Here is a 24,820-nt window from a genome sequence, read left to right on the forward strand (position 1 = left end):
GGACAGGCATTGTTCCTGGCCCCTGATACCTCAACAGAACCCTCCTTTCCCTCGGTAGGCCGTTTGGTCTAGCAGGCCATCATTTAGCACATAATGATGGGATATGTTCTGAAAACAGTGCCATTAGAGTTCACCAGTGTGCTTACTTCACAGTATGTACTTCAGCTCAGGAGACAGAGGTTGGTTGCTCCGTGTGACCCGTGATGCAGTAAGCATGAAATGTATGAAGTGACCGTCGGTACAGCGTGGCTTACTGTTTGATAATTTTTTTTTCAAAAAGTAGAAGGAATCCACTTAACAAGTATATATGGTAAATACATAAACTAGTAGCAGTCACTTATTTTAAGGTGATGTGTATACTGTACATAGTTGCATGTGCTGTACTTGATATGCTTGCCAGTGCAGTGGATGTGTTCATGTTAGTATAACCACAAAAATGTGAAGAATGTGGCATGCTGTGATGTTAAATTGCTAAAGTTTTGCCAGATGAGAGGAATTTTTGGCTCCATTGTAATCTCGTGGGACCACTATCATGTATGTGGTCTGTCAAAAAGTTGACCAAAACATGAAGTGGTGCATGATTATGTGAAATAGTAGCACAAATTTGTAAGTGTGTTTCTGAGTGATGTGTATCCATCCCATAATACTTGATCTGTAAAGGATGCTGAGTCAGCAGAATTGTCCATGATGTTACACTTGGTTTTCAGACAAGCTGTTCAATGTGTTTTGCACTAAACGATACTTCCCGGGCCCGGTGGCATGGTCTAGCAGCTAAAGTCCTCGCCTTGAATGCCCCGGGATCCCATATGGTTATCGGTTCCAATCCTGGAAGCTCCACTTCCCATCCAGCTCCCTGACTGTGGCCTACGACAGCCCAAAGCCTTGGGACCCTGCACCTGCGTGGGAGACCTGGAACAGGTTTCTGGTTCCCAGCTTCAGATCAGCACAACATTGGCCGTTGTGGTCACTTGGGGAGTGAATCATCGGATGGAAGATCTTCCTCTCTGTCTCTCCTCCTCTCTGTATATCTGACTTTGTAATAAAAAATAAATAAATCTTTAAAAAAAAAAGGTACTTCCCTCTGATTCCTAGTTTGTGTGGAATGAGAATATACTTGGGGCCAGCACTGAGGCGAGGCGCACAAAGCCGTTGCCTATGATACTAACTTGGAGTTCCAGCTCCTCCACTTCCTGCCAGTGTGCCTGGGAAAGCAGTGGAAGACTGCTCAACTTCTTGGTCCCCTCTCCCCATGCTTAAATTAAATGGGAGACCTGGAAGAAGCTCCTAGCTCAGAGTGGCCCAGCTCTGGTCATTGTGGTGATGTGGGGAGTCAGCCAACAAATGGGAGATCTCTGTTTCCTCTCCCTGCTTCTCTGTAACTCCTTCTTTGGAGTGGGGAGGGTGGGGAAAGGATAATCTTATATTCTAGTTTCTGGGTCTTAATGAGCTTTTAGTTTTGCTTGGTTTACATGTGGTATGTTCAGGTGAAGACAGGATAGGATGACATTCCTTCTGAGAGAGGCAGGGAGTGTTATTTACCAAATCAGACTCAACCAACAGTGACCAGGTTACTGGCCTGCAAAGAGCAGAGTCCAGCTGGCACCATGAGGAGTCCAGAGTTCAACCATGAAGCAAACTTCTTTCCAGTTTTGAGATTTGGGGGGGGGGCATGTTTTCTCTCTCTGTCAAGTGTTTATGAAAACATGACCTATGCATGTGCCCACATGCATCAGAATTAAGCTTGGTTAAAGTGTTTATTAGAAATTTGAATTCTGGACCCCAGTGCAGACATAGGAAATTGGAGATCTGGAGATGGCCCCTGGACATTTGCATTTTAAATCCACTTCCTTGAGGATTTTTCTGTATCCTGAGATTTGGCATCCTACTCCTCTGTCTCTTCTGTGACGTTGGTTTCCTTCCTCTTCAGAGCGTATCTTCATTCTGTTATGTATGTGGGGTTTTGCTTCATTTTCATGTGTTTTGGGTAGGAAGGGTTTTGAGTGTTTTCTTGAAAGATTCATATCCATATTACAAATATCAAAAAGTGGTAAAGGTTATCCAGTGAAAAACATCTCCTGTCCCATCTCAACTTGAGAGCATCATGCTGTTCTGAAGCCCTTGGTGTCTTAACTCATTCAGTTTCCCAGCAGTCCAGTGAAGTGGGTAGTGGTGTTGTCCCCACTTTCTGGGAGAGGAAAACAGGCCCAAAAGGTTGCATAACCTTCTCAAAGTTGCTGAGCCAGGAAATGGTGGGGCGGTCTGAGAGTCAGGCTGGAGGTGAATGCTCTTCACCCCTGTGCCGTGTGAGCCCGGGAGGGTAACCCAGCCCGTGGGTGTGCAGAGCGGGGAGAGCAGAGAGTTCATCTCCAGGAAGGTTAAATGTTCCACAGGATCCCTGGCAGCCTGCCCTGAAGGTGCAGCTAGCCCCACTAATCACTTACTTTGGGTCATTCCAAACCAATCTGTTCCTCCTAGCTTGCGCAGGCTTCCATGTGGAGAGTACATGTCACGAGTAGGGCCTGTTGAACAAGGACAAGTTTTTGAGCTGTCCTGCTATTTGCTCTCATTTTCATAGTTTTGGGAATGTAGTAATTTTTCAATTAAATATAATTTGATTTTATTTATTATAGTTCATGATATGGTTATGACTAGGAAGCAATGCAGTGTTCACTTGGCCAGAGAGTTTTGATATCTTAAAATAAGGAATATCTGTGCTTCAGCCCATTTCTTGGACTGTTGATACACTATTTCTTTCTTTTTTCAGTAACAGTAACAAAGTTTTTTTTTTTTTAAGATTTATTTATTTATCTGAAAATCAGAGTTATGGGTGGTAGGATAGATCTTCCATCTGTTGTTTCACTCCCCAGATGGCTGGGGCTGGGCCAATCCAAAACCAGGATCCAGGAGTTTTTTCTAGGTCTCCTATGCGGGGGACGGATCCAGGTTTTTGGGCTGTGTTTCGCTGATTTTCCGGATACATTAGCAGGAGCTGGATCAAGTGGAAGAGCTGGCTCTCATATGGGATGCTGGTGCCACAGGTGGTAGCTTACCCACCACACCAGAGCCTTGGCCCCAAATTATTAAAAGCATAGGAGCATAACATGTATGTTGGTTGAACTTTCAGTGCAGTATACTTAGATTCTTTCCCTTCTTTCATGGTTTTCTGAAAGAATGAATCTAGGGCTGCTAATGACCAAGTGCTTGACCTGACGCCCCCATTTCTGTGCTGGCAGGGACAAGTTGAACACCTCTAGCACAGACATCTAAACTGTTCCAGAATCTGAAACCTTGTGCTGACGTGCCACAAGTGGAAGATGCCACACCTGACCTTGGTGCATGGTCTCAGTCAAAATGCAGATTTAAAAAAAAAAAGTTTACTTATTTTTTTTGTAAAGCTAGATTTACAGAGAGAAAAGTGAGACCGAGAGATAGATCTTCCATCCATTGACTCACTTCCCAAATGGCCACAACAGCCGGAGCTGAGCCGATCTGAAGCCAGGAGCCAGGAGCCTGGAGCCTCTTTTGGGTCTTCCACTGGGGTTCAGGGTCCCAAGGCTTTGGGCCATCCTTTGCTCACTTCCCAGGCCACAAGCAGGGAGCTGGAAGGGAAGTGAAGCAGGTGGGATACAAACTGGCAACCATATGGGATCCTAGTGCTTGCAATGAGAGGATTAGCCGATTGAGTCATTGCCCTGGGCCCAAAGTCAGATGTCTTTTTTTTTTTTTTTAAGTTTATTTATTTTTATTGGAAAGGCAAATATATAGAGAGAGGAGGAGAGAGAAAGAGGAAGATCTTCCGTCTGATGGTTCACTCCCCAAGGAGCCGCAGTGGCTGGAGCTGAGCCGATCTGAAGCCAGTAGCCTCTTCCAGGTCTCCCACGCTGGTGCAGGGTCCCAAGGCTTTGGGCTGTCCTAAACTGCTTTCCCAGGCCACAGTCAGGGAGCTGGATGGGAAGTGGAGCTGAACCCGGCGCCCATATGAGATCCTGATGCATTCAAGACGAGGACTTTAGCTGCTACGCTGTCGCACCAGGCCCAAAATCGGATGTCTTAAAAAACAAAACAAAACAAAAAGCAGTATATAGAATCAGCACTGGCATTATGGTGCAGTGCATTCAACCATGACTTGCAATGCCAGCATTCCTTATGAGCTGCTCTACTTCTGATCCAGCTCCCTATTAATGTGCCTGGGAAGGCAGTGGAAGATGGTGCCTAAGTCCCTCAGCCCCATGAGAGATGGGGAAGGAGTTCCAGGCTCCCAGGTTCAGTTCCTTGTCCACAGCCATTGGGGAGTGAACCAGCTTTTGAAAGATCTGTCTCTGTAATTTCCTTTCAAAGACGTTTTTGGGTGGGTTTGCTTTGAAGTACAAAGTTGCCTTCAGAGTTTGTCCATAAAGGTGTATGTGAAACATGCATAGATTTTGTGTAAGACTTGTGTGCCGTTCTCAGTGTAATTCATGTTTATGTGAATGTCCCAAAAATAAAAACAAAAACCTGACATGCAAAGTACTTCTGGTGTTAAATATTTTAAGTAAGTAGGACTCAATCTGTATTTTTAATGTCAAATAACATTTATTAATCCCTTGCCATGTGCTGGAAACTGTGTATCCTCACTGGTTTGATCCCCACAATAGCAGTGCAGTCAGATTGCACAGATGTGAAACAACTTAATAAAGATCACATAGTTAATTATGTAATGAAGATGTGATCAAAACCCAGATCTGTCTGATTCCAGAACTTGTTTTTTCCCACAGACTCTAAAGACCTTGTGGAATGATAGCAGCTTATCAAATAAACCTTTAGACTCTAAGCCTTGGTTCTATCATGTGTTTAGCAAAAAGTCCTGAAAAAATAGTTAATGGAAGCCAAGGAACTTTGCCCATTTATCATGTTGTTTTTTGACTTTTAAGTTAATCTAAATCAAAGCAGGCCATTTCATATATTCAGACAAGTAATTTAGATCAACAGAATACATACTAAAGGTAACCAGGGCATTCAGATGGGTGCGTTCATTTGGCAGCATGTCTTTTTCGTGCCCTGGGAAATGTGTCAGGAAAAATAATGTTATGATCAAGAGTCCATGCTCGCCTTCAGGCCCACCTTCTTTTTGTTTCTGTTTTTCTACAGTTGTCATCATCCCTTACTCCCATCCCACAAGCAAAAGAGGAACAAAATTAAAACTCTGCTTCATAGGGTGTTTTAAAATCTGACCAGTCTAAGGGTTGATTAAACTAGGTTTTCTAACTAAGCAGTTTCTTAATCTTGATTGGTAAAACATTAAGATATTTATGGCATCTGCTGTTGACCCCTATTCTGCAATGTAGGAGTTAATCCAAGAGTTTATGATTAAATACAAGCATTAGGCAATTCGGGATTTACGCAGAGGACTGGAGGGAAGGGAGTGAAGCCAGCCCTGAGGAAAGAGTGTGTGAGGAGAACAGGTTCAACAGAAATACCCCTTTTCTAAGAAAAACACCCAAATAATGAATTTTGAGATTCATTTTGTGTCATTATTCCTGTCAGTGGGATTATTCAAGCTTTGTTTTTGAATATTTGAGTTTTCAAATTTTAAGGAAATACTATGAGTGCATGTTTTTATAATACAAAATCACGGTTTTCAAAACTGATATGATCCAAAGTAAAACATCTTTCAGTAAGTGTGTAATTATAATCTGTATATTTTAGATAACTTTATTGTATATAATATATGTTCTATGTAATTCACCCACTTAAAATGTACAATTCATTGATTTTCGGCGTATTCACAAGTTGAGTAACCATCACCACAATCCTAATATTACACTGTTTTATCACCCTGAAGGACACTTTGTACCCCTTGGTAGTGTTTTTCTGCATTCACTCCCTAAACCCTAGGCTACCATTAGTCTATTCTCAGTGGTTAAGGATTTCATATAAGTGGAATCATCATATTGTGTTTTTGCTCATGAGGCTGGCTTCTTTTACTTAGTGTATTTCAAAGTTGTCCAAGCTGTAAAACATGTGTCAGTACTTCACTGCTTTGTGTTGTTGAATAATGTGTCATGGAGGAATACTGCATTGTACGTGTTTTTAAGTTTACTTTACATGGGTAGTGAGTCTCCTGGACTTGGAGCTGAAGAAGCCAGTGACCTGGAAGTAGAAATGAGTGTAGAGAGAGAGAGAAAAAACAACAACAGCAAACAAAACTCCAACAAAATCCTCTTCTCTCTCGCCATGGAACCAGAAAGGGGGAAGCTGCTATACTGTTATATTTCCAACAGCAGGAGGAAAACTATGACCCCATTCACCTGATACCAGCAAAGGCTGGATGGGGGGTTTAGCTTGCCATTCTCTGGTCAGTGATGTAACAAGCCCCTAACCCTAATTTGGATTATATCAGAGATGGAGTGTCGGTGTTCCTCGGTCTCACTGGCGTCATTGGCCACTGTCTGTTGCTTTCCGGAGTGTGCATTCACAGGAAGCTAGAGTAAGAGCAGAACCTGCGCTCCAACCCAGGTAGTTTGCTGGGGGATGCTGGCGCCCAGGTGGCGGCTCCCCACCATGCTGCATGCACTTCTGGTGTGATTCTGATCTGTAGCCAGTGCTGGTCCATCTCCAGCCTAGCTTTAGTATAATATTGCTAGGTGCCCATATATAACATCTTTATTAATCTTCTATATCAGTTTTGTTATCTTAATGCTACTACAGCAAACAGCTGGGAAAGCTATAGTTAATTTTGTACATTAAATAAATAGGACAAAGTTCTTGAGGCAGGCTAATTTTTTGTACTCCAAACATCACATTTTTTTCCCCCAGTAAGTCTTATTTGGATTATCTTCTTGTCTTTAAACCACTACTGACTGCCAAGTGTGTTCAGGACAGGAGGGAAAGGAAGCCAAACACCAGTAATTGTGAAAGTTGGTATTTAAATCCACAATTTGAAAGTGGAAATATTTATCATTAAGTTGTGTGGAAAAATAGTATGCTAAATTTTTCCTATCTGTAACATACTGCCTTGTATATACTTCAAAAAATTCATAGAAAATGGAATGTAAAGATATGGACAAAATATTTGAAATCCATGTGAGATTTTTCTTCATACTATGCCATTTTTTTTTTATTTGAAAGGCAAGAGTTACAGAGAGGACAGACTGCTGGTTCACTCGCCCAGTGGCTGTGACAGCTGGAGCTGGGCCTGTCCCAAACCAGGAGGCTAGAGCTTATTCCAGGTCACCTAATGGGCACAGGAGCCCAAGGACCTGAGCCATTTTCTGCTACTTTTCCAGGCTATAAGCAGGAAGCTGCACTGAAAGTGGAACAGCCAGGACCTGAACCAGTGCGTATGTGGGATGCTAACAACTGCAGGTGGAGGTCTGACCTACTAGGCTATTGTACCAGCTCCCATATATGTGTTTTGTGTGAATGCTTTGAAGACTTATTTGCATGAATTTCAACTTTTTTTTTTTTTTTTGTGCCCCAAAATAAACCCACTTTTTTTCCCCTTTTAAGATTCCCAGAATTAGAGCCGGTGTGCTTCCATTTGGTGCTACATTTCATAGATGGCTGCCATACTGGAGTTGGGCCATCCTAAAGCCAGGAACCAGGACCTTCACCTGGGTCTGCCATGTGGGTGACAGGGTCCCAAGCACTTAGTCATCTTCTGCTGAATTTCCAAGGTCATTAGAGGGGGGCTCATTGGAAATGAAGAAGCCAGTAAATAACCAGGAACTACTTGATGCTGTTGTCGCAGCTGGTGGTTTAACCCGCTATGCCACAGTGCTAGCCCCCAAGGATACCTACCTTTTAATTCTGTTTTTATTTTTTTTTTAATTTAAATTTATTTCTTTTTTTTTTATTGTATTTTTGTTGACAATATTTACATAGTTAATTACGGTAAAAAAAAAAAGGTTCAGGGGGTATAGGGAAGTGGGTAATACTATTATGTCCATATTGTTTCCATCATGTATCTGAGGTAAAAGGGGGGTATTGACGGAGAAGCCCCACCCAGTTTCCCACCCACCCCAAGTCCCGGATGTGGGGTATGCTCTGAGATCCTTGTTCAAATGGTTTTAATAGTTCTCCAGTTATGAATTGCTGCCAGTTTCACTCGGTGAGGTCGTCCACTGATTGACACAGTCCATTATAGAGTCCTCATTTGCCCAGTATTTCGCTGCCAACATATAGCTGAGATGGTTGATTGACTTGCTCTGTCCTCTGTCTTTTCTTGGCTAGGGTTCTGAGTCCAGCAGTTCGATTGGGGAGATCTCCAAAGAAACTTTGAGATATTCCCAGACCAGATTCTTGTATGTTCTAGCAAGCCCAGGGCCCGGCACAGTCCATCACCACGATCAGCTGGTGGTTTCAATTGCTGGGTTGGTTCTGTTTTCAGTCCTGATTTCCACTGGAACCAATGGGTGTTGCAGTCCAGCCTGGTTCTGCCCAGCACACACTTGGCCCCCGCATCAACCAGTGAGAGCTGCAGCCTAGTCGGGGCGACCTACAATAACCCCCACCAGGCCCGCCCCCTACCCTGGTTTGCCAGTATGTATAGCAGACTAGTCCAGTCTGTCCCACATCCTATTTGGCTCTTGTACTTGTCAGTGGGTATTAAAGCTTAGTTCCATCTAACCAACTCAACTCTCCAGCCCTCACGGATGTTGTTGAGTGCCTCTCTGTCTAGCCACCCCAGCCCCCGTCTTGGTTTCCATGCCCTTCCGCGGGAGTAGTGACCCAAGAGGGGGGAACCCACTATTTCCCTCCCAGGTCTCTCTCAGTCCCGGTTTATGCACTCTTCGGGTGGCTCTGTGATTTGACTTGACAGAATTAGTCCCCAGTGCCAGCTTCTGCCAGTTGATGCTGTGGCTAGGCCCAAACATCCCTCACCCACTCTAATTTATGCTTGCACCAGCAGGAATAATCCTCCCAGCCTGGCTTTTCCCTGATCTAGTCCATGTGCAGTGCACAGGTGTTGCCGCCTTGCTTAGTCTGGTCTGTCCCCTACCCAGCCCAAGCTCTCCAGTGGGAGTAGCTGTCTGGCGAGGGGACCAGCCCCTTAATCCCCCCGCCGGCTCTGCCCCTCCCTTCCTGGATCTCGCGTGTGCTGGTTGGGTGCTGCACTCATATCCAGTACAGGCAACCTCACCCTAGCGATCCATAGTGTGCACTGGTTTTTGTCGCGACCAGTCCCAGCTCGACCCACACTCTGTTCTGGTGTTCGGATTTACCAGTGTATGACATGAACCGACTCAGCCCGGTCTGCCCCTGACCTATGCCAGATGTATGCCAGTGGGAAACTTTCCATGGCCTATTCTGGGCTGTTTCCTATCATGCTTCTTGCGCTTACCTGCAGGGACTGTGTTCTGCCAGAAGAGTTGCCCAGGCTCCTCCATCAGAACCTCTCCCAATGCCAGATTTTACGCATACCAGGGGGTCCTTGAGCCAGCCCTATTCAGTTCACCTCATGTCCTAGCAGAAACAGTGGCTTTTCCTGGCTTGCCTTCACCCCATTCTGGTTCTTGTTGTTGGATGTTTCAGCCCAGCCATGGCTCGTCCATACCCACGTACAGCTCACACATGGCTCAGTATGGGGTTGAGACCCAGCCTAGTCAGTCCCACATCCACCCTGGTTCTCCAGGACACCAGATGATGTTGGGGTCTGGCCTGGCCTGGTGCATCCAATCCCAGTCCACACTAGTGCCTCGGGAGATTGCAACTGTTTCCTAGATAGAACACAACCCGATTCCAGCACACGTGCCTCTTGGGAACCTCAACCCAGTTAAGGTGTTCCCTACCTCCCCAACTGGGCCTGTTCCTAGCCGTAGATCATGTGCCTGCCAGTGGTTGCTCTGACTCAGCTTGTCTCAGTCCCTCACTTGTCCTGGCCTCTGCCTTAGACTGTGTGGCTTAGTGTCCTTGACTCAAGTAGCTACCAGTAGGTGCCAGAGCATGACTCCGCATGACCTGTGCTCCATGCTGGTTTCTAGTTTTGCTTGTAGGCTAAGGTTTGCTCAGTCCTGCCCAGTACATTCTGTTCCGTTACCAATTTCTTCAAAGGAAGAGTTACCGCTATTGGGAATGTTAAGGATTGACTGAGATCCCGGAAGCACAGTGGGATCAACCTGGAGCTACCTAAAAAGCGATTCAGACAACCAATACCCCAGAGCTTCTAGCTGGGCGGCCAGCAGGCAGAGCCTGGCACCACATGGTGCAGTGGCCGCCCTGGGTGAGGCCGAGGACTCGGGTTCACTGCCTTGCGGCAGTGTCTTTGGTGTGAGCCCCCAGCATTGGGTCCGACCCGGCAGGGGCACCCCCCACAGCCACCACACTGTGAGGAGCGTCACTTGCCCCCGTCTCCAAGGCCTGCACCCCTCCCAAACTCATCCAGCCACAAGGTATTAGCAGCTGGGCGGAGCTAGGAATTTTAACCCAGTTCCCAAGTTCCCTCATGGCGCACTTACCCTGAGGAAAGAGCTCTCTTGGGTCCTGGGAGAGGCCGAGGACTCGTTCACTGCCTTGCGGCAGTGTCTTTGGCGTGAGCCCCCAGCATTGGGTCCAACCAGGCAGGGGCACCCCCAACAGCCTCCACACCGTGAGGAGCGTCACTTGCCCCCATCTCCAAGGCCCGCACCAAATTTATTTCTTTAAGTTTTTTTTTTTTTTTTTACTGGAAAGTCAGATTTACAGAGAGAAGGAGAGGCCAAGAGAAGGATCTTCTGGGTCTCCCATGTGGGTGCAGGATCCCAAGGCTTTGGGCCATCCTCTACTGCTTCCCCAGGTCACAGGTGGGGAGCTGAATTGGAAGTGGAGCTAAATGGGAAATGAACCAACACTCAGATGGGATTCTGGAGCATGTAAGGTGAGGACTAGGCTACCACACCATGCCCTTAATTCTGTTTTTCCATGGGCTTATTGAAGTGCTCCCGTGTTAGCGGTGTTGCTTGCTGTGAGTGGAGGGTGTATAGCATGTGTGAGCACAGGAGCCAGCCCACACAGTTCCTGAGGAGACGTGTCACCCTTGCTTTTCCTCCCCAGTGTGACTTCTGTGAAATCAGGATCTCTGGATATGAGACCCAGGAATCTGCATTTAAAAGTTTTCCTTATGGGCCTGGTGCAATAGCGTAGTGGTTAAAGTCTTCGCCTTGAACGTGCCAGCATCCCATATGGACGCCAGTTCTAATCCCAGTGGCCCTGCTTCCCATCCAGCTCTGCCTATGACCTTGTAATACAGTCAAGGACGGCCCAAAGCTTTGGGACCCTACACCAGCGTGGGAGACCCGGAGGAAGCTCCTGACTCCTGGCTTCAGATCGGCTCAGCTCCAGCCGCTGCGGCTGCTTGGCAGTGAACTATCAGATGGAAGATCTTCCTCTCTGTCTCTCCTCTCTCTGTGTATCTGCCTTTCCAATAAAAAAAATACTTTTTAATAGTTTCTGCTGATATTTTGTTTAATCTTTCATTTATTATTATTTTATGATACAGTTCTATAGGCCCCTGGGATTTCTCTTACCCTCTCCTCAGTTCTCCCCCAGCCTCCATCGCGTTCCCCTATATCATTATTGTAGTATAGTTCTCCATACACAGTCATGTGTCCTTCATTGCGGGCATGGAGAATGGCAGAGAGTCCAGCATCCTATTGTCATACAGTAAACAGTTTCATCGGGAGTCCATCTCTAGTCTGGAAGTAGAGATGCATACTGCATTGTATCCTCACATCTGAATATGTTAGTCTCCATTACACAGCTACTATACATTCCCTTAAATGAAAAGACACAAAACAAAATCAACAACAACAAGAAAAAAGAAATTAACAGCACCATGAAGTTAAATAACATGCTATTGAATGACTAATGTGCTGCTGAAGAAATTTAAAGGAAAATAAAGGACCTTCTTGAAGGAAATGACGCTACTGCATGATCTATGAGTCATTGAAGAATTTAATGAGAAGAAAGTGTTTTGAAGAGAGGAAACAACAGCAACAACAAAGTCAAAATCCATAGGATAAAGTTCCAATGATTTTTTTTGTTGGTGAAGTGTGTCTCATGTAGGCATCTAATATATGGGTTTTGTTTTTTAATCCAGTCTACTAATCTATGACGTTTGATTAAATTTAAGCCATTTACATTCAGGGTTAATATGAATGAGTGGTCATTTGGTCCTGTCATGTTAGCAATGGGTTGTTCATTGATTTAGTCTCCTGTTGTCATTTTTCCGGGATGTTCTTCACATTTGCCTTTGGTTTTGGTGGGTGCTAGTCCTCTTCTCTGTCAAGAGAACATGTATAAGTATCCTTTGTGGGATACTTTTGAAAAAAGTTTTCCTTAAGTTATTCTTTTTTTTTTTTTTTAAAAAGATTTATTTATTTTACTACAAAGTCAGATACACAGAGAGGAGGAGACACAGAGAGGAAGATCTTCCGTCCGATGATTCACTCCCCAAGTGAGCCGCAATGGCCGGTGCGTGCCGATCCGAAGCCGGGAACCTGGAACCTCTTCCAGGTCTCCCACACGGGTGCAGGGTCCTAGTGCATTGGGCCGTCCTCGACTGCTTTCCCAGGCCACAAGCAGGGAGCTGGATGGGAAGTGGAGCTGCCGGGATTAGAACTGGCGCCCATATGGGATCCCGGGGCGTTCAAGGCAAGGATTTTAGCCGCTGGGCCACGCCGGCGGGCCCTCCTTAAGTTATTCTTAATCACTATAAAATTTAAGAACTAGACATTCCTTTTTAAAAAAAAATTATCTATTGGAAAGGTAAATTTACAGAGACGGAGAGACGGAGAAAAAAATCTTTGGTCTGCTGGTTCACTCCCCATTATGGCTGTACCAGCTGGAGATGTGCTGATCTGAAGCCAGCAGCCAGGGACTTTTTCTGGATATCCCACACAGGTGCAGAATTCCAGGGAATTGAGCCATCCTCTACTGCTTTCCCAGGATGTTAGCAGAAAGCAGGATGGGAAGTGGGGTAGCCAGGACACAAACTGGTGCCCATGCGGGATCCTAGTGCTTGAAAGGTGGGAGGATTAGGCAGTTGAGCCATTGTGCCAGGCCCTAGACCATCTTAAGTAACTATATTTACATGCATGTTGTGGTATTGGAAATAGTTTTCAGACTACAGATTCTGTGTATGTTTTGTTTCTGATTACAAAAAGCAATCTTTTTTCTGTTTTCTGTTTTACTAAGACCAGCTGTAACTATCTGTGGTTAGTGTAGATCTGCCTAGAGGAGTCTTCCCTATATCCCAATTTTTTTTTTCTCTCTCTGTTTTTAATTTGCGTATTTTTAGTGGAAAGGCAGAGGAATTAGAGAAGGGAGAAGGAGAGACAGAGAGAGCAAGATCTTCCATCCACTGGTTCATTCCCTAGCTGGCAACAACAGCTGGAGCTGAACTGACCCGAAGCCACTGCTTCGTACAGGGGCCCAAGGAACTGGGCCATCATTCACTGGTTTCCCAGTCACCAGCAGGTAACTGGGCCAGACGTGGAGGAGCTGTGACTCAAATCGGCACCCATATGGAATGTTGGCTCTGCAAGTGGAAACTTAGCATGCTACACCTCTGCTCCAGCTTTTGTTTTTCTTTTTTACTTCTCCCATATCTCTGTCAGCCTAGGGATTGACTTTTTACAGATGTAATGTTTTACTGAAATGCTTCTGAATTTTTTGAGAGTTACTCTAGGTTAACACTAATTTTACCATCATCTTAATATGACTTATTAGTTCTGGCACTTCTGTAGATTTTGTGGTGGAAGAGGCTGTGCCTGTCTCTAGCAAGTGTTCAAATGTTTCCTTCTTTGCTTTTTAAAATGTGCAGTGTACCTGATGTTTCCATTTTGACTTTGGGAAAATTCAGCCTCATCATTGAGTTCAGGGAATTCGACTGCTCTATTCATTACATTGCACTAGAAATAGCTTATTATAAAGACAACTTTTGTTACTTGTTCCCTGAAGGAATATGTAGAACAGGATGTGGAGTGTTTATAATGAATATTTTTGTTAAGTGGGAGAGTGGTTGGCAGTTATTTGACTCTTTGGAAAATAGGCACGCCTACTGGGCTTTTCATTTTACATTGCCTTATAAAGTATACTGTGTGGTAGAACAAGAAATGGTTTTTGTATTTCCTGAAACCCATGATAGGCTTTTTGTTTGTCCTGAAGAAAGCATATATGTACCTCCAGGGAATGGAAACACTGTCCAGCATAGCAGCTGTTAGCCACATGTAGTTGTTTAAATTTTAATTAAAGATAAGTACAATAAATTCAATTCAGACTAGCTGTACATTGACCAGGATTTATTTATTTGAAAGGCAGAGGTACAGAGGGAGAGATCCTTGATCTGTTGACTTACTCCCTAGATGGTGTAACAGCAAGGGCTGCACCAGGCTGTAAAAGGAGCATCTGAGTTTCCCATGTGAGTGACAGGGTTCCAGCCACTTGGGCTTATTCATTCTTTTTTTTTTTTTCACAATTTTTTAGGCATTTTAAAATTTGATTTGTTTTTTTTCTGCCTTGCAGGCATATTAGCCAGGAGCTTCATTAGAAGTGTGGTCGCTGGGATTTGAACTGGTGCCCATTTGGGATGCCAGTATCACAGGCAACAGCTTAACTTGCCCCGCCATTAGCCGTATTTTAAGTACTCACTGGCCAGCCGTTGCTCATGACCATCACATGGGACAGAGTGTTCAGATCTTTCCCCTCAGCACAAGTTCTCGTGGGCAGCACTTCCTAGACTGGTCATTGCTAAGTGGAGAAAGAGGCCAAATGAAAGCACAGTCATCGGGAGCTGTGTCTCCACCCTTCCTTCCGCCCTCACAACTCTTCCTGCCTTCTGGAAACTTGGAGGAAAGTCTATAGATGGCTCTGTTGTTTTGAATATCAGTCCTTTTGACCCTAATTTTTTTCATTTTTTCAATCCGTTGCAGGCTGGCAGCGATGGTGAAAGCATAGGAAACTGCCCGTTTTCTCAGAGGCTCTTCATGATTCTTTGGCTCAAAGGAGTTGTGTTTAGTGTCACAACCGTGGACCTTAAAAGGTGAGTATTCGTATTAGAGGTGACTCACGGGGTCAGAACACTGCATGGGACCACCCAGACTTTCACGTTTCTTAAGCAGCACCCTCACTGAAGTTTTAGTTTGGATACAGTGAAGTCTTGAACTTGCCTGTGTCAATATGAAATGTGAAAACTACCTAAAGTAGACATCGTCTTGTTCTCAGATATCTAAAAGTGTGACTCATATGATCTGGATAAGAATTAAATTTTTTTTTTTAGGAGGCTGAATGCTATTGTGATCTGTTTCATTTGATCAACTTTTCAGGGACCGCAAGGAGTTTTCTGTAATAGGATTTTAATTGTACGTGTTCAGTGTGACTGTACAAATAAAAATCATTATCCAGCTATCCTGTCGTGGTTCAGGCAATTGAACAGTTGCTTCTGGTCTTTTCTGTAGCCACATGTGCAGAAGGCTGGAACTTTTCATTCACTAACTTCTCCTGCCCTTAGCAAAGAGGTCTGAAATGAAGAGCATTTGGGCTCCTCCCCACCCTCACAGATTTAAATCAAAGGTTAAGAGTAGTTGTACTAACAGCAAATTTAGGATTTGGCAGTGGGAATGTATTCCTTTAGAAGTGAAAGTGACACCATGGTTTGCTCTTCCCTTTCTAAGCCTATCAAATTATGAACAGAGTACGGCGGAGCATATAGGCTATGCCACTGGAGGGGTGGTGCAACTGAGGTAATGTTATTCCTCATTGAACATATTGAGAGTTATCTGAGCTGTGATACCTCCCACAGTTTTAGGTTAGCACACTCTAGAACTTCTGTCAGTTCCTTTAAGTTTGTTCTGAACTTACTGCCAGTGCATTTATTTAAAACTGGGCCAGACTTAAAATTTGTCAAACATTAGCTGTAAAGCCTTCTAAAATGCCTTCCTGGGCCTGACGCTGTGGCCTAGCGGCTAAAGTCCTTGCCTTGAACGCACCGGGATCCCATTAGGGCGCCGGTTCTAATCCTGGCAGCCCCACTTCCCATCCAGCTCCCTGCTGTGGCCTGGGCAGGCAGTCAAGGATGGCCCAAAGCCTTGGGACCCTGCACCCACGTGGGAGACCTGGAGGAGGATCTGGGCTCCTGGCTTTGGATCAGCTCAGTACTGGCCGTTGCGGTCACTTGGGGAGTGAATCATCGGACAGAAGATCTTCCTCTGTCTCTCCTCCTCTCTGTATATATCTGATTTTGCAATAAAAGTAAGTAAATCTTTAAAAATAAAAATAAAATGCCTTTCCTCATATATATATGTAAGACGTAGAAATAAGCCTTGAGGGATAAGAGTTAAAACTACAAATTCCTGGGAATAGTTGCCTAGTTCTGATGGGCAGAGCTGTTTAAGAATGATCTAAGTTGTGTAGTTGTTCATATTACTGTTTTTTTTCCTACATGCCTTCGCAAAGGGAGTTTCCCAACTAACTGCTAAAAATAGACCATGCCACCAGGCACACACCCTTACTGTGCCCTAAAATACATGAATTTCTCCTATTCCATTTTTGGTATGGAGCAAATGAGTTCTCTTGCTTAGAGAAAGCCTTCTTTCAATAGCCCAGTGTAGTGCTTGATTGTGGTCCTTACCCGTTACCATGAATCTGGTTTAGAAAAGGAAGAGAGACCATCGTGGCTGCTTGTAACTTTTTATTTACAGACATTTAAAGGTATTATTCCTGTAAGTTGGTTATTTGAGCATCTGTGGTACATTTAAGGGTTCTATAATTCGTGTATAAAAGATGACGCATGGACATTGGTGTTCATTGCCACCTAACTAGATAGAATCGAAGACAATGCCTGTTAACTTCCCAAGGCTTGGTGTTAATTCAGAGTTAGAAGGCACTTAAAATTGAAGGCTGTGTTTTTTGGTTTTCTCTAGAAATTCTTAGATCTCCACTTCATCTGAGAAATTGGACATGATAATTAGTTCTTTCCACCCCTTGCATCTGGTCTCAGAAAAATGCTTTTAGATTTGGTCTTTATCCTTCAAGATTTGTTTTTTTAAAGAGAAGACGTACAGAGAGGAAGAGGGAGGAAGAGAGAGATTTCTGTTTTTAGTTCAGCCCCCAAATGGCTTCAGTGGGCAGGGCTGAGCCAAGTTGAAGCCAGGAGCCTAGACCCAGGACTCCCACATGGGTGCTGGGACTCAGGCACTTATGCCATTCTCCACTGCTTTCCCAGGCCATTAGCAGGGTTTTAGCTGGATGGGAAGTGCAGTGGTCGAGGACTCAAAATCTGTGTGCATTCGGGATACTGAGGTCCCAAGTGGCGGCTTAACTTGGTACTTCTGCCTTCCAGATCTTTTGTATGGGAGTACACATAGTCTTGAACAGAATTTCAAAGAAGAGCTACCCAAAGAGAGTAGATGTTTAAACAAAAAAGTGAAATACAAAGTTTTCATAGAAGAATAAAGAGTCCTTTGCTGAAATGTTCCTTTATAATATATTCTTGATTTTAAAACATGAAGTGTGGCTCTGTAGGAATCTACAGGGGGAGGGGTGCTTGTGGTGCTGCTCACTTCCCTGCTTCTCTTAATGACCGCTGATTACTCAGTGGAAAGCACCGATCTCAGGGCTGTCTCAGAGCACGCCAGTGGAGAGCCACGGAGCTCCCCTGAGAGCCGTTGAGAAGCCCACTCTGCCTGCTGGCAAAAGGATCGTCACGTGACATCCGACCCACGGGAGGCTGGGGCACGGGACCACATGTTCTCTTTGCATCTCAGTTGGTGTTAATGACTGCGCTGGTGGCATTCATATGCCCTTTGTGAGGCCTGGAACATTCTGCCGTCACTTGCCTGCCAGCGCAGCCTTAATGCTGCAGTGGGAGTGATTTCCAAGCCCCAGTCTTTTGTTCATGCTTCACTAGTGTTAAAACACATTTAGATGAAAAAGAAGAAAACCATTTGAACACAGCTTGGTAAGTGGAAATATTAAAATGAGGGTCTAATGTTACTGCCTGCCGTCAACTGAGGAGCATCTGTGGCTTGGTGGTGGTAGGAGGGCGCCCTGGTTCCGTGTGGAGAGAGGGGCATGGCTGTCACCCTGTTTGGGTCTTGGGCAGGCTGCCTCATCTTTGGGTCATTTACTTCATATTTCAGGAAAATAGAAGGAAGAAATGAATTCACTTTTTTTTTTTTTTTTTTTTTAATTTATTTATTTATTTTATTACAAAGTCAGATATACTGAGAGGAGGAGAGATAGAGAGGAAGTGGAGCTGCTGGGATTAGAACCAGCGGCCATATGGGATCAAGGCAAGGACCTTAGCCACTAGGCCACGCTGCCGAGCCCCCATGAATTCACTTTTGTTCAGTGGTGTTTCTGTTCTAGATGCTGTGCAGGCTGCATCTGACTGTTTTCCAAGTTGGGATTAAGTACAACTCCTTGTTTTCACCCTAGAGCCTTTGAGTGGCGGGTTCCTGGCAGCGAAAAGGGCTTTGTGTGAAGACCTCGCTGATTTCCCAAAGTTCCTTAAGTAGAGACTAGCTCTCTAGTAAACCTTGAGTTCATGGGTAAACCTGACAAGCGAGGCCGGGGAGAAGAGAAAGGGCAGAGCAAGACGGAGCAGAGATACAGACATATTGAGATCTCACAGCAGGTACACCTGCCTGTCAAGGCCAGCTGATTTGGTTCTGAGAAACGGGTAAAAATGATAACCAAGACTTTTTTTTAAATTAATGTTTTAACTAGTGCTATTCCTTCTTCATGGTATTTTCTGAGAGAATAGAGACAGTTGCTTCTAAGAAGTCTGGGAATTTGTGTATCAGTTTTCCCATTCCTACTTGAATACTGCAAATATTTAAGTCTTTGCATTTTCACTGATGAGTTCCTTTTGCTTCAAATGCAAATATGCCACTTGCAGTTTATTATATGAACCAGATCCACATGCAATGAGAACAAGCATAAAGTTTTAAATTGCAATAGTTTGGCAATGGAGTAACACTTTAGAATGTTAGAGTGAAACTATGAAATGTTTATCTTAAAAGGCAGTAAGAATACTAGAACAGGGGCTAGTGCTGTAGCATATAGGCTTAACCTGTGTCTGCAATGCTGATGTTCAATAATGGGTGCTAGTGTCCCATCTGCTTCACTTCCAGTCCAGCTCCCTGGTATTGGCCTAGGAAGACAGTGGAGGATGGCCCAAGTCCTTGAGCTCCTGCACCCAAATGGAAGACCCTTGTTAGACTTATCCTGCAATCAAGACGATTGAGCTTCCGAACCACATGTGTCAGTTTGAGTTGAGTGTGTGAGACAGACATAGACCAGACAGAAAGACAGGGAGACCTTCGCTACCATGTGTTGGCGTTCTTTTTAAAGATTACTCAGGAGAAATCAAGATGGCGCAATAGGGTAAGGACACGTTTTTACAGACGGAAAAACATTTAATCAGGATGAAGCAGAGAGGACATATTTCAGGTTGTAGGAAAGGACAGAACAACATCAGAGGGGTACCTGGAGACTGACCGACACAGGAAAGTAGCAGACACAATGGTGTGGTGTTGCAGAGACTGATACTCCAGCACGGCGATCTGAACTCCACCAGCAACCAGGTGGGAAGGGACTTTCACTGGGAGCTTGGGTGGTGAACCCAGACAAAGAACTGTCCGTTCTACTGGTAGGTTTGCTTTGACCAAGCGCAGAGACAGAGCAGCAGATCTCAGACGGGCAGTACGAGAAAGGAGTGGATTTCACAGCCCAGTCAGCCCCCTAGAGCTGAACTGGGCGCCATTTTGCGTAAAGAGGAAAGGGCAAGGGAAGGGACTGAGCATGCGCTGAGCTGGGAGCTCATTTCTGTCTCAGTAAACTGCAAGGATGTGGCATTCTACGGGTTCCACCCCGGGGCAGGTCTGGGATAGCCCTCGGATTTGACGGCCAGCAAATCAAGAACTTTAGTGGTTGTATATCAGGCGCCATTTTGGGCACTGTGGCAATAGCTTTGGGACTGCAGGGACAACAGTGAACTGCGCATGTGCTGATCTCGCGATAACTTGCTGAGGTCCGTGATTGCACTGGTCCCGCAGGAAAATTATACCGACTGTGGCATCGTACCAGCCAAAATAGGTCCGTGTGGCACACAAACCTAACATCCAACAGGTTCCGACAAGATCAGCACAACCAACAACCTAATTATATAGGACACCTGGTGTCTCTCTAATGCTGGGACCTGCTCCAACCGGAAGTGGGAGAAAGGTTGCAGTGACAACAGTGCAGCCTCAGCACGGTATCACAGGAGGTGGAGAGTGGTGAGACAAGAGCTGGGGCTGTGGAGACCACGGTGGAAATCTGACGTAAGAACCCAGACCTGGAACTCGCTGGAGGTTGTGGCACAAGTGGCTGCAAGGAAAAAGGTGTGTACCAACCACAATAAGTAAAATCGCATTGTAGCCCTGTGGGTGACACAGCTTAGAAACCTGCCCCAAGGAATTCAAGACTCTGCTAACCAGAAGTACAATGAACAAGAGCAAAAGAAGAGACAAAGGCACAATGAATATTACCGAAAACTCCCCTGCAAAGGAGCAAAACCCATTGCCAACCTCAGAGTTAACTGAGGAAGACATCGAGAAAATGGGGCACACAGAATCCATAAGACTCATTTTAAAGATTCTGATCAACAATGAGAAGCTCATGCAAGAGTTCAAAGAATTTAAGGAAGCAATAAAGCAAATCAAGGCTGGTATATCAGAAATCAAGAACACAGTAGAGCAAATTAAGAGTACAGTGGAGAGTCTCCAAAACAGAATGAAGCAAGCAGAAGAAAGAATCTCAGAATTGGAAGGTATTTCCTGTCACCAGGGGGAAGCAAACAAAAAGCTGGAAGCAGAGCTGGATCAGGCCAAAAAAAGTATTCAAGAATTGAAAGACACTATTAGGAGGCCAAATCTAAGAGTTATGGGAGTCCCAGAAGGTGCAGAAAGAGAAGGTGAGTTTGCAAATGTATTTAATGAAATAATAAAGGAAAATTTCCCTAATCTAGAGGAAGAATTGGGAAACAAGTTCCAGGAGGGGCACAGAACTCCCAACAGGCTTGATCAAAAGTGATCTTCACCACAACATATGATAATCAAGCTCTCTTCAATCGAACATAAGGATAAGATCCTTAAATGCGCACGTGAAAAAAATCAGTTGACAAATAAAGGAAAGCCAGTTAATCTCACAGGAGATCTCTCACAGGAAACTCTACAGGCCAGAAGAGAATGGAGTGACATATTCCAGATTCTAAAAGAGAAAAATTGTTGGCCCAGGATAACATATCCAGCAAAGCTTTCTTTCGTCTTTGAAAATGAAATAAAATTCTTCCACAGTAAAGAAAAGCTAAAGGAATTTGCCTCTTCCAAACCTGCCCTACAAATGATACTTATACATGTTCTCTTGACAGAGAAGAGGAATAGCACCTACCAAAACCAAAGGCAAATGTGAAGAACATCCCAGTAAAATGACAACAGAAGACTAAACCAATGAACAACCCATTCCTAAAATGACAGGACCAAAGTACCACCCATACCTATTAAACTCTGAATGTAAATGGCTTAAGCTCAATCAAAAGTCATAGATTAGTAGAATGGATTAAAAAACAAAACCCATCTGCTTATTGTCTGGAGGAGACACACTTCAACAAAGATCAGCGGAAACTGTATTGCATGGGTTTTGTTGTTTTCTGTTGTTTTCATCTCTTCAAAACACTTCCTTCTGATTAAATCATTCAATGACTCGTAGATTATGCAGTGGCATTTTCTTCAAGAAGGTTCTTGATTTTCATTTCTTCAGCTACACATTAGTCATTTAATAGCATGTTATTCAACTTCTTGGTGCTGTTAATTTCTTTTTGCTCCCGGATGTTGATTATGTTTTGTGGCTTTTCATTTAAGGGGATGTATAGTAGCTGTGTAATGGAGACTGTCATATCTAGTAACATGTCATTTAACTTCAGGCATTGTAAATTTCTATTTTTCTTTTCATTGTTGATTTTGAATCATGACTTTTCATTTAAGGGGATGTACAGTAGTTGTGTAGTGGAGACTCACATCTAGTAACATGTCATTTAACTTCATGGCATTGTAAATTTCTACTTTTCTTTCTATTGTTGATTTTGAATAATGACTTTTCATTTAAGGAGATGTACAGTAGCTGTGAAATGGAGACTAACATCCAGATGTGAGGATGTAGTGTGGTATGCATTTCTGCTTCCAGACAAAGATGGACTTACAATGAAACTGTTTACTATATCTTGACAATAGTATTCTGGACTCTCTGCCAGTGTCTATGCCCGCAATGATGGACATAAGATTGAGTATGAAGAACTATATGTTAGTAATGATATAGAGGAACTGGGGGGGAGGGAACTGGGGAGGGCATAAGGGAATATGAAACTATATTATAAAATAATAACAACAATAATAAAATGTATTTAAAAAATAAATAAAGATTACTCAAAGACAAATCCGTTGAGGCTGCTAAGAGCTGAGTAAGAACAATTATTAGTGAATATTTTTCTAAATCACTGTAAACTGTACTTTTAGCCTCAATTATTAAAATATGTTAATAATTATAGAAATTTTGTATTTGAAATGTTTGCATGAGTGCAATTCTGTTTTTAAAATATTATTTCACAGGCTGACATTAATGTAGACAGAAATTAGCAGCATATCATGTTTAGTCAAAATCTATAGAATCCTGTAACTTGTTGAGCTCAAATAGATGAGAACTAGAGGTTTGTGTGTGTGTGTGTGTCAGTGTGTTTGTGGCTAATTCATTCAGTTAGTGATTTTTATTATCAGTCAAGACAGAATATAGCAAATCTAGTAAAGACTAACAGGAATGAAGTGCTCTCAAAGAGAAAGGGCTCTGTGGATTTACTTTTGTGAAACTGAACAGTAGACTCTTGATACATCTTAATTAATTTCATGCTTTTGATAATAAGCATCTTCAAAAAGGAGTTTAAATTAAAAGCTCTGCAAACATTGTATTTTTCTCTTTTTTGCACATTAGCAAGTTGGCTAGTTACAGGTAGGTCATCTGTAAGAACCAGCTCCAGTGTCTTGGAGCTTGATTGGACACTGCGAAGCAGTGGGAATGGAACTGTTGTATATTCCTCTAAATCAAATTTCCATAGATAACCAGTTTTGAACCATCAGCTCTATTAAATAAAGTTAATTAAATAAAGCTAATAAAACTATGGATCTTATCTTTAGCATAATGTTTTGTAATATGCAATACTGAAAGCAGTAATAACTTCCATTTTCATGCCTCTGTTAGTTGGATTTCACATACGTGCATTAGAAATGATCTTTGTAGGCAAAGCTGGTCTTAGATCTGTCTCAATAGGCAGGAACTCCTGACCCCTAAAGGGGGCCATTGACAGATAACTGGGGAATGGCAGGACCATTCAGTTTGGAACTTAATCCTATCCTTTTTATCATCTTTGGTTCTTTCTTCTCTATCTTGCTGCCATCGTTGAGAACTGAAAAGCGGTCATAATTTATTATAGAAATAATCTGTTATTTTGGCCCCCTTCATGGGTTATTTGAAAATGCTGAATTCTCCTTTTTCATTTATACAACTCTATCCTATTCATAAAAACTATAATGAAGACCGATTTATGTTATTTCCATGTGCTTAAGCGTTTAACTGACTTACAGAGATGTTGATGGATGTGTTTATGACTTTGCAATGAGAAAATTACCTTCCGGTGACTGATTTGCATCTGACCAGATCCAAGTGCCTGCTCTCTCGTCACCAGCCTTGCTCCGTGGGAGATGGCTATGAGTTATGTATTCTCTTTCTTCTGGTATTTTGTAGACATTTGATGACTTACTCTTGTTCTTTTCTGCAGGTTCTTTTGTTGTTTACCATTTTAACTTTAAAATATTAAGATCTAAAAACATAAGGTCCTTTCAAAAGTTTGTTGAAAAGTAGAGTTAAAAATAGTTGATTTTGGCATAGGATACTTTGAAATCCCCTTATGTTTTTCACTACGTCTTTTCCACAAAGCTTTTGAAAGCCTCACACATGAGTCCTTAGCTGTTGAGATGTGTAGACTCTTGATTTGTTCAAGGTCTTCCTGAATTGAGGGGGAAATAAACTTGAGTGGAGACAAATGTGAACAGAAGAGTGGATGACTTGGAGACTAATGATGGTGACAATCCTGACACCCTGGACGCTTCCGGAACCACAGAGGAAATGGTCTGGAGGGCAAGTAAAGCAATGGCCACAAGAAACCGGCTCAGAGAGGAAGAGAAAAGGGTTGTTCTGATGAGGAGCTGAGTGTCTAGACAGTAACTCCTGTGTCAGGCTTGCCTCGCTGTAAACCGGCATGGAGCTGGGAGGCCGTGCTCAGGTTTCACTGTTCCTGCCCTCCTGTGTGCGACTTTGGCTGACTAGAAACTGCTCGTTGAAAAACACAGGGTTGAAAATTAAGAGAGTCTTCTTCCGCGGGGACAGGTGTTGGCAAGGCTATTTGTGCCTTCCAGAGATTTGCTTCTTTCTCGATTCCTACTGTTGTACATAGTGAAAAAAAATGGCTATTTCTTACTCCTTTTTTATATACTTTGGAATTTAGAACCACTCAGAATTTCAAGTACTATTACTTGCCTGGAGTTACAGATGATCTCATTTTGGCCTCTGTTTTGCCTAACAGGAAGCCTGCAGACCTGCAAAACTTGGCTCCCGGGACCCACCCACCATTTATAACTTTCAACAGTGAAGTCAAAACGGATGTGAATAAGATTGAGGAGTTTCTTGAAGAAGTGTTATGTCCTCCCAAGTGAGTATCAGAGAAAATATGCATAACATTAATGACCAGACATTTGTACTTGATTTTTACAGTGTT

The 24,820-nt window shown here is 43.6% G+C and overlaps 1 protein-coding gene across 1 annotated transcript in view; it reads left to right on the forward strand.

Moving 5' to 3' along the window:
• Positions 1–24,820, forward strand: part of CLIC4 (chloride intracellular channel 4) — a 75,447-nt gene that overhangs the window by 31,315 nt on the left and 19,312 nt on the right. The window contains exons 2-3 of the mRNA XM_058676991.1: positions 14,889–14,998; positions 24,629–24,754. Of these exons, the coding sequence (XP_058532974.1) occupies positions 14,889–14,998; positions 24,629–24,754 (236 nt within the window). The remainder of the gene's footprint in view (positions 1–14,888; positions 14,999–24,628; positions 24,755–24,820) is intronic.

Source organism: Ochotona princeps, chromosome 2, assembly GCF_030435755.1.
Source record: "Ochotona princeps isolate mOchPri1 chromosome 2, mOchPri1.hap1, whole genome shotgun sequence".
Classification (NCBI taxonomy): Eukaryota; Metazoa; Chordata; class Mammalia; order Lagomorpha; family Ochotonidae; genus Ochotona; species Ochotona princeps.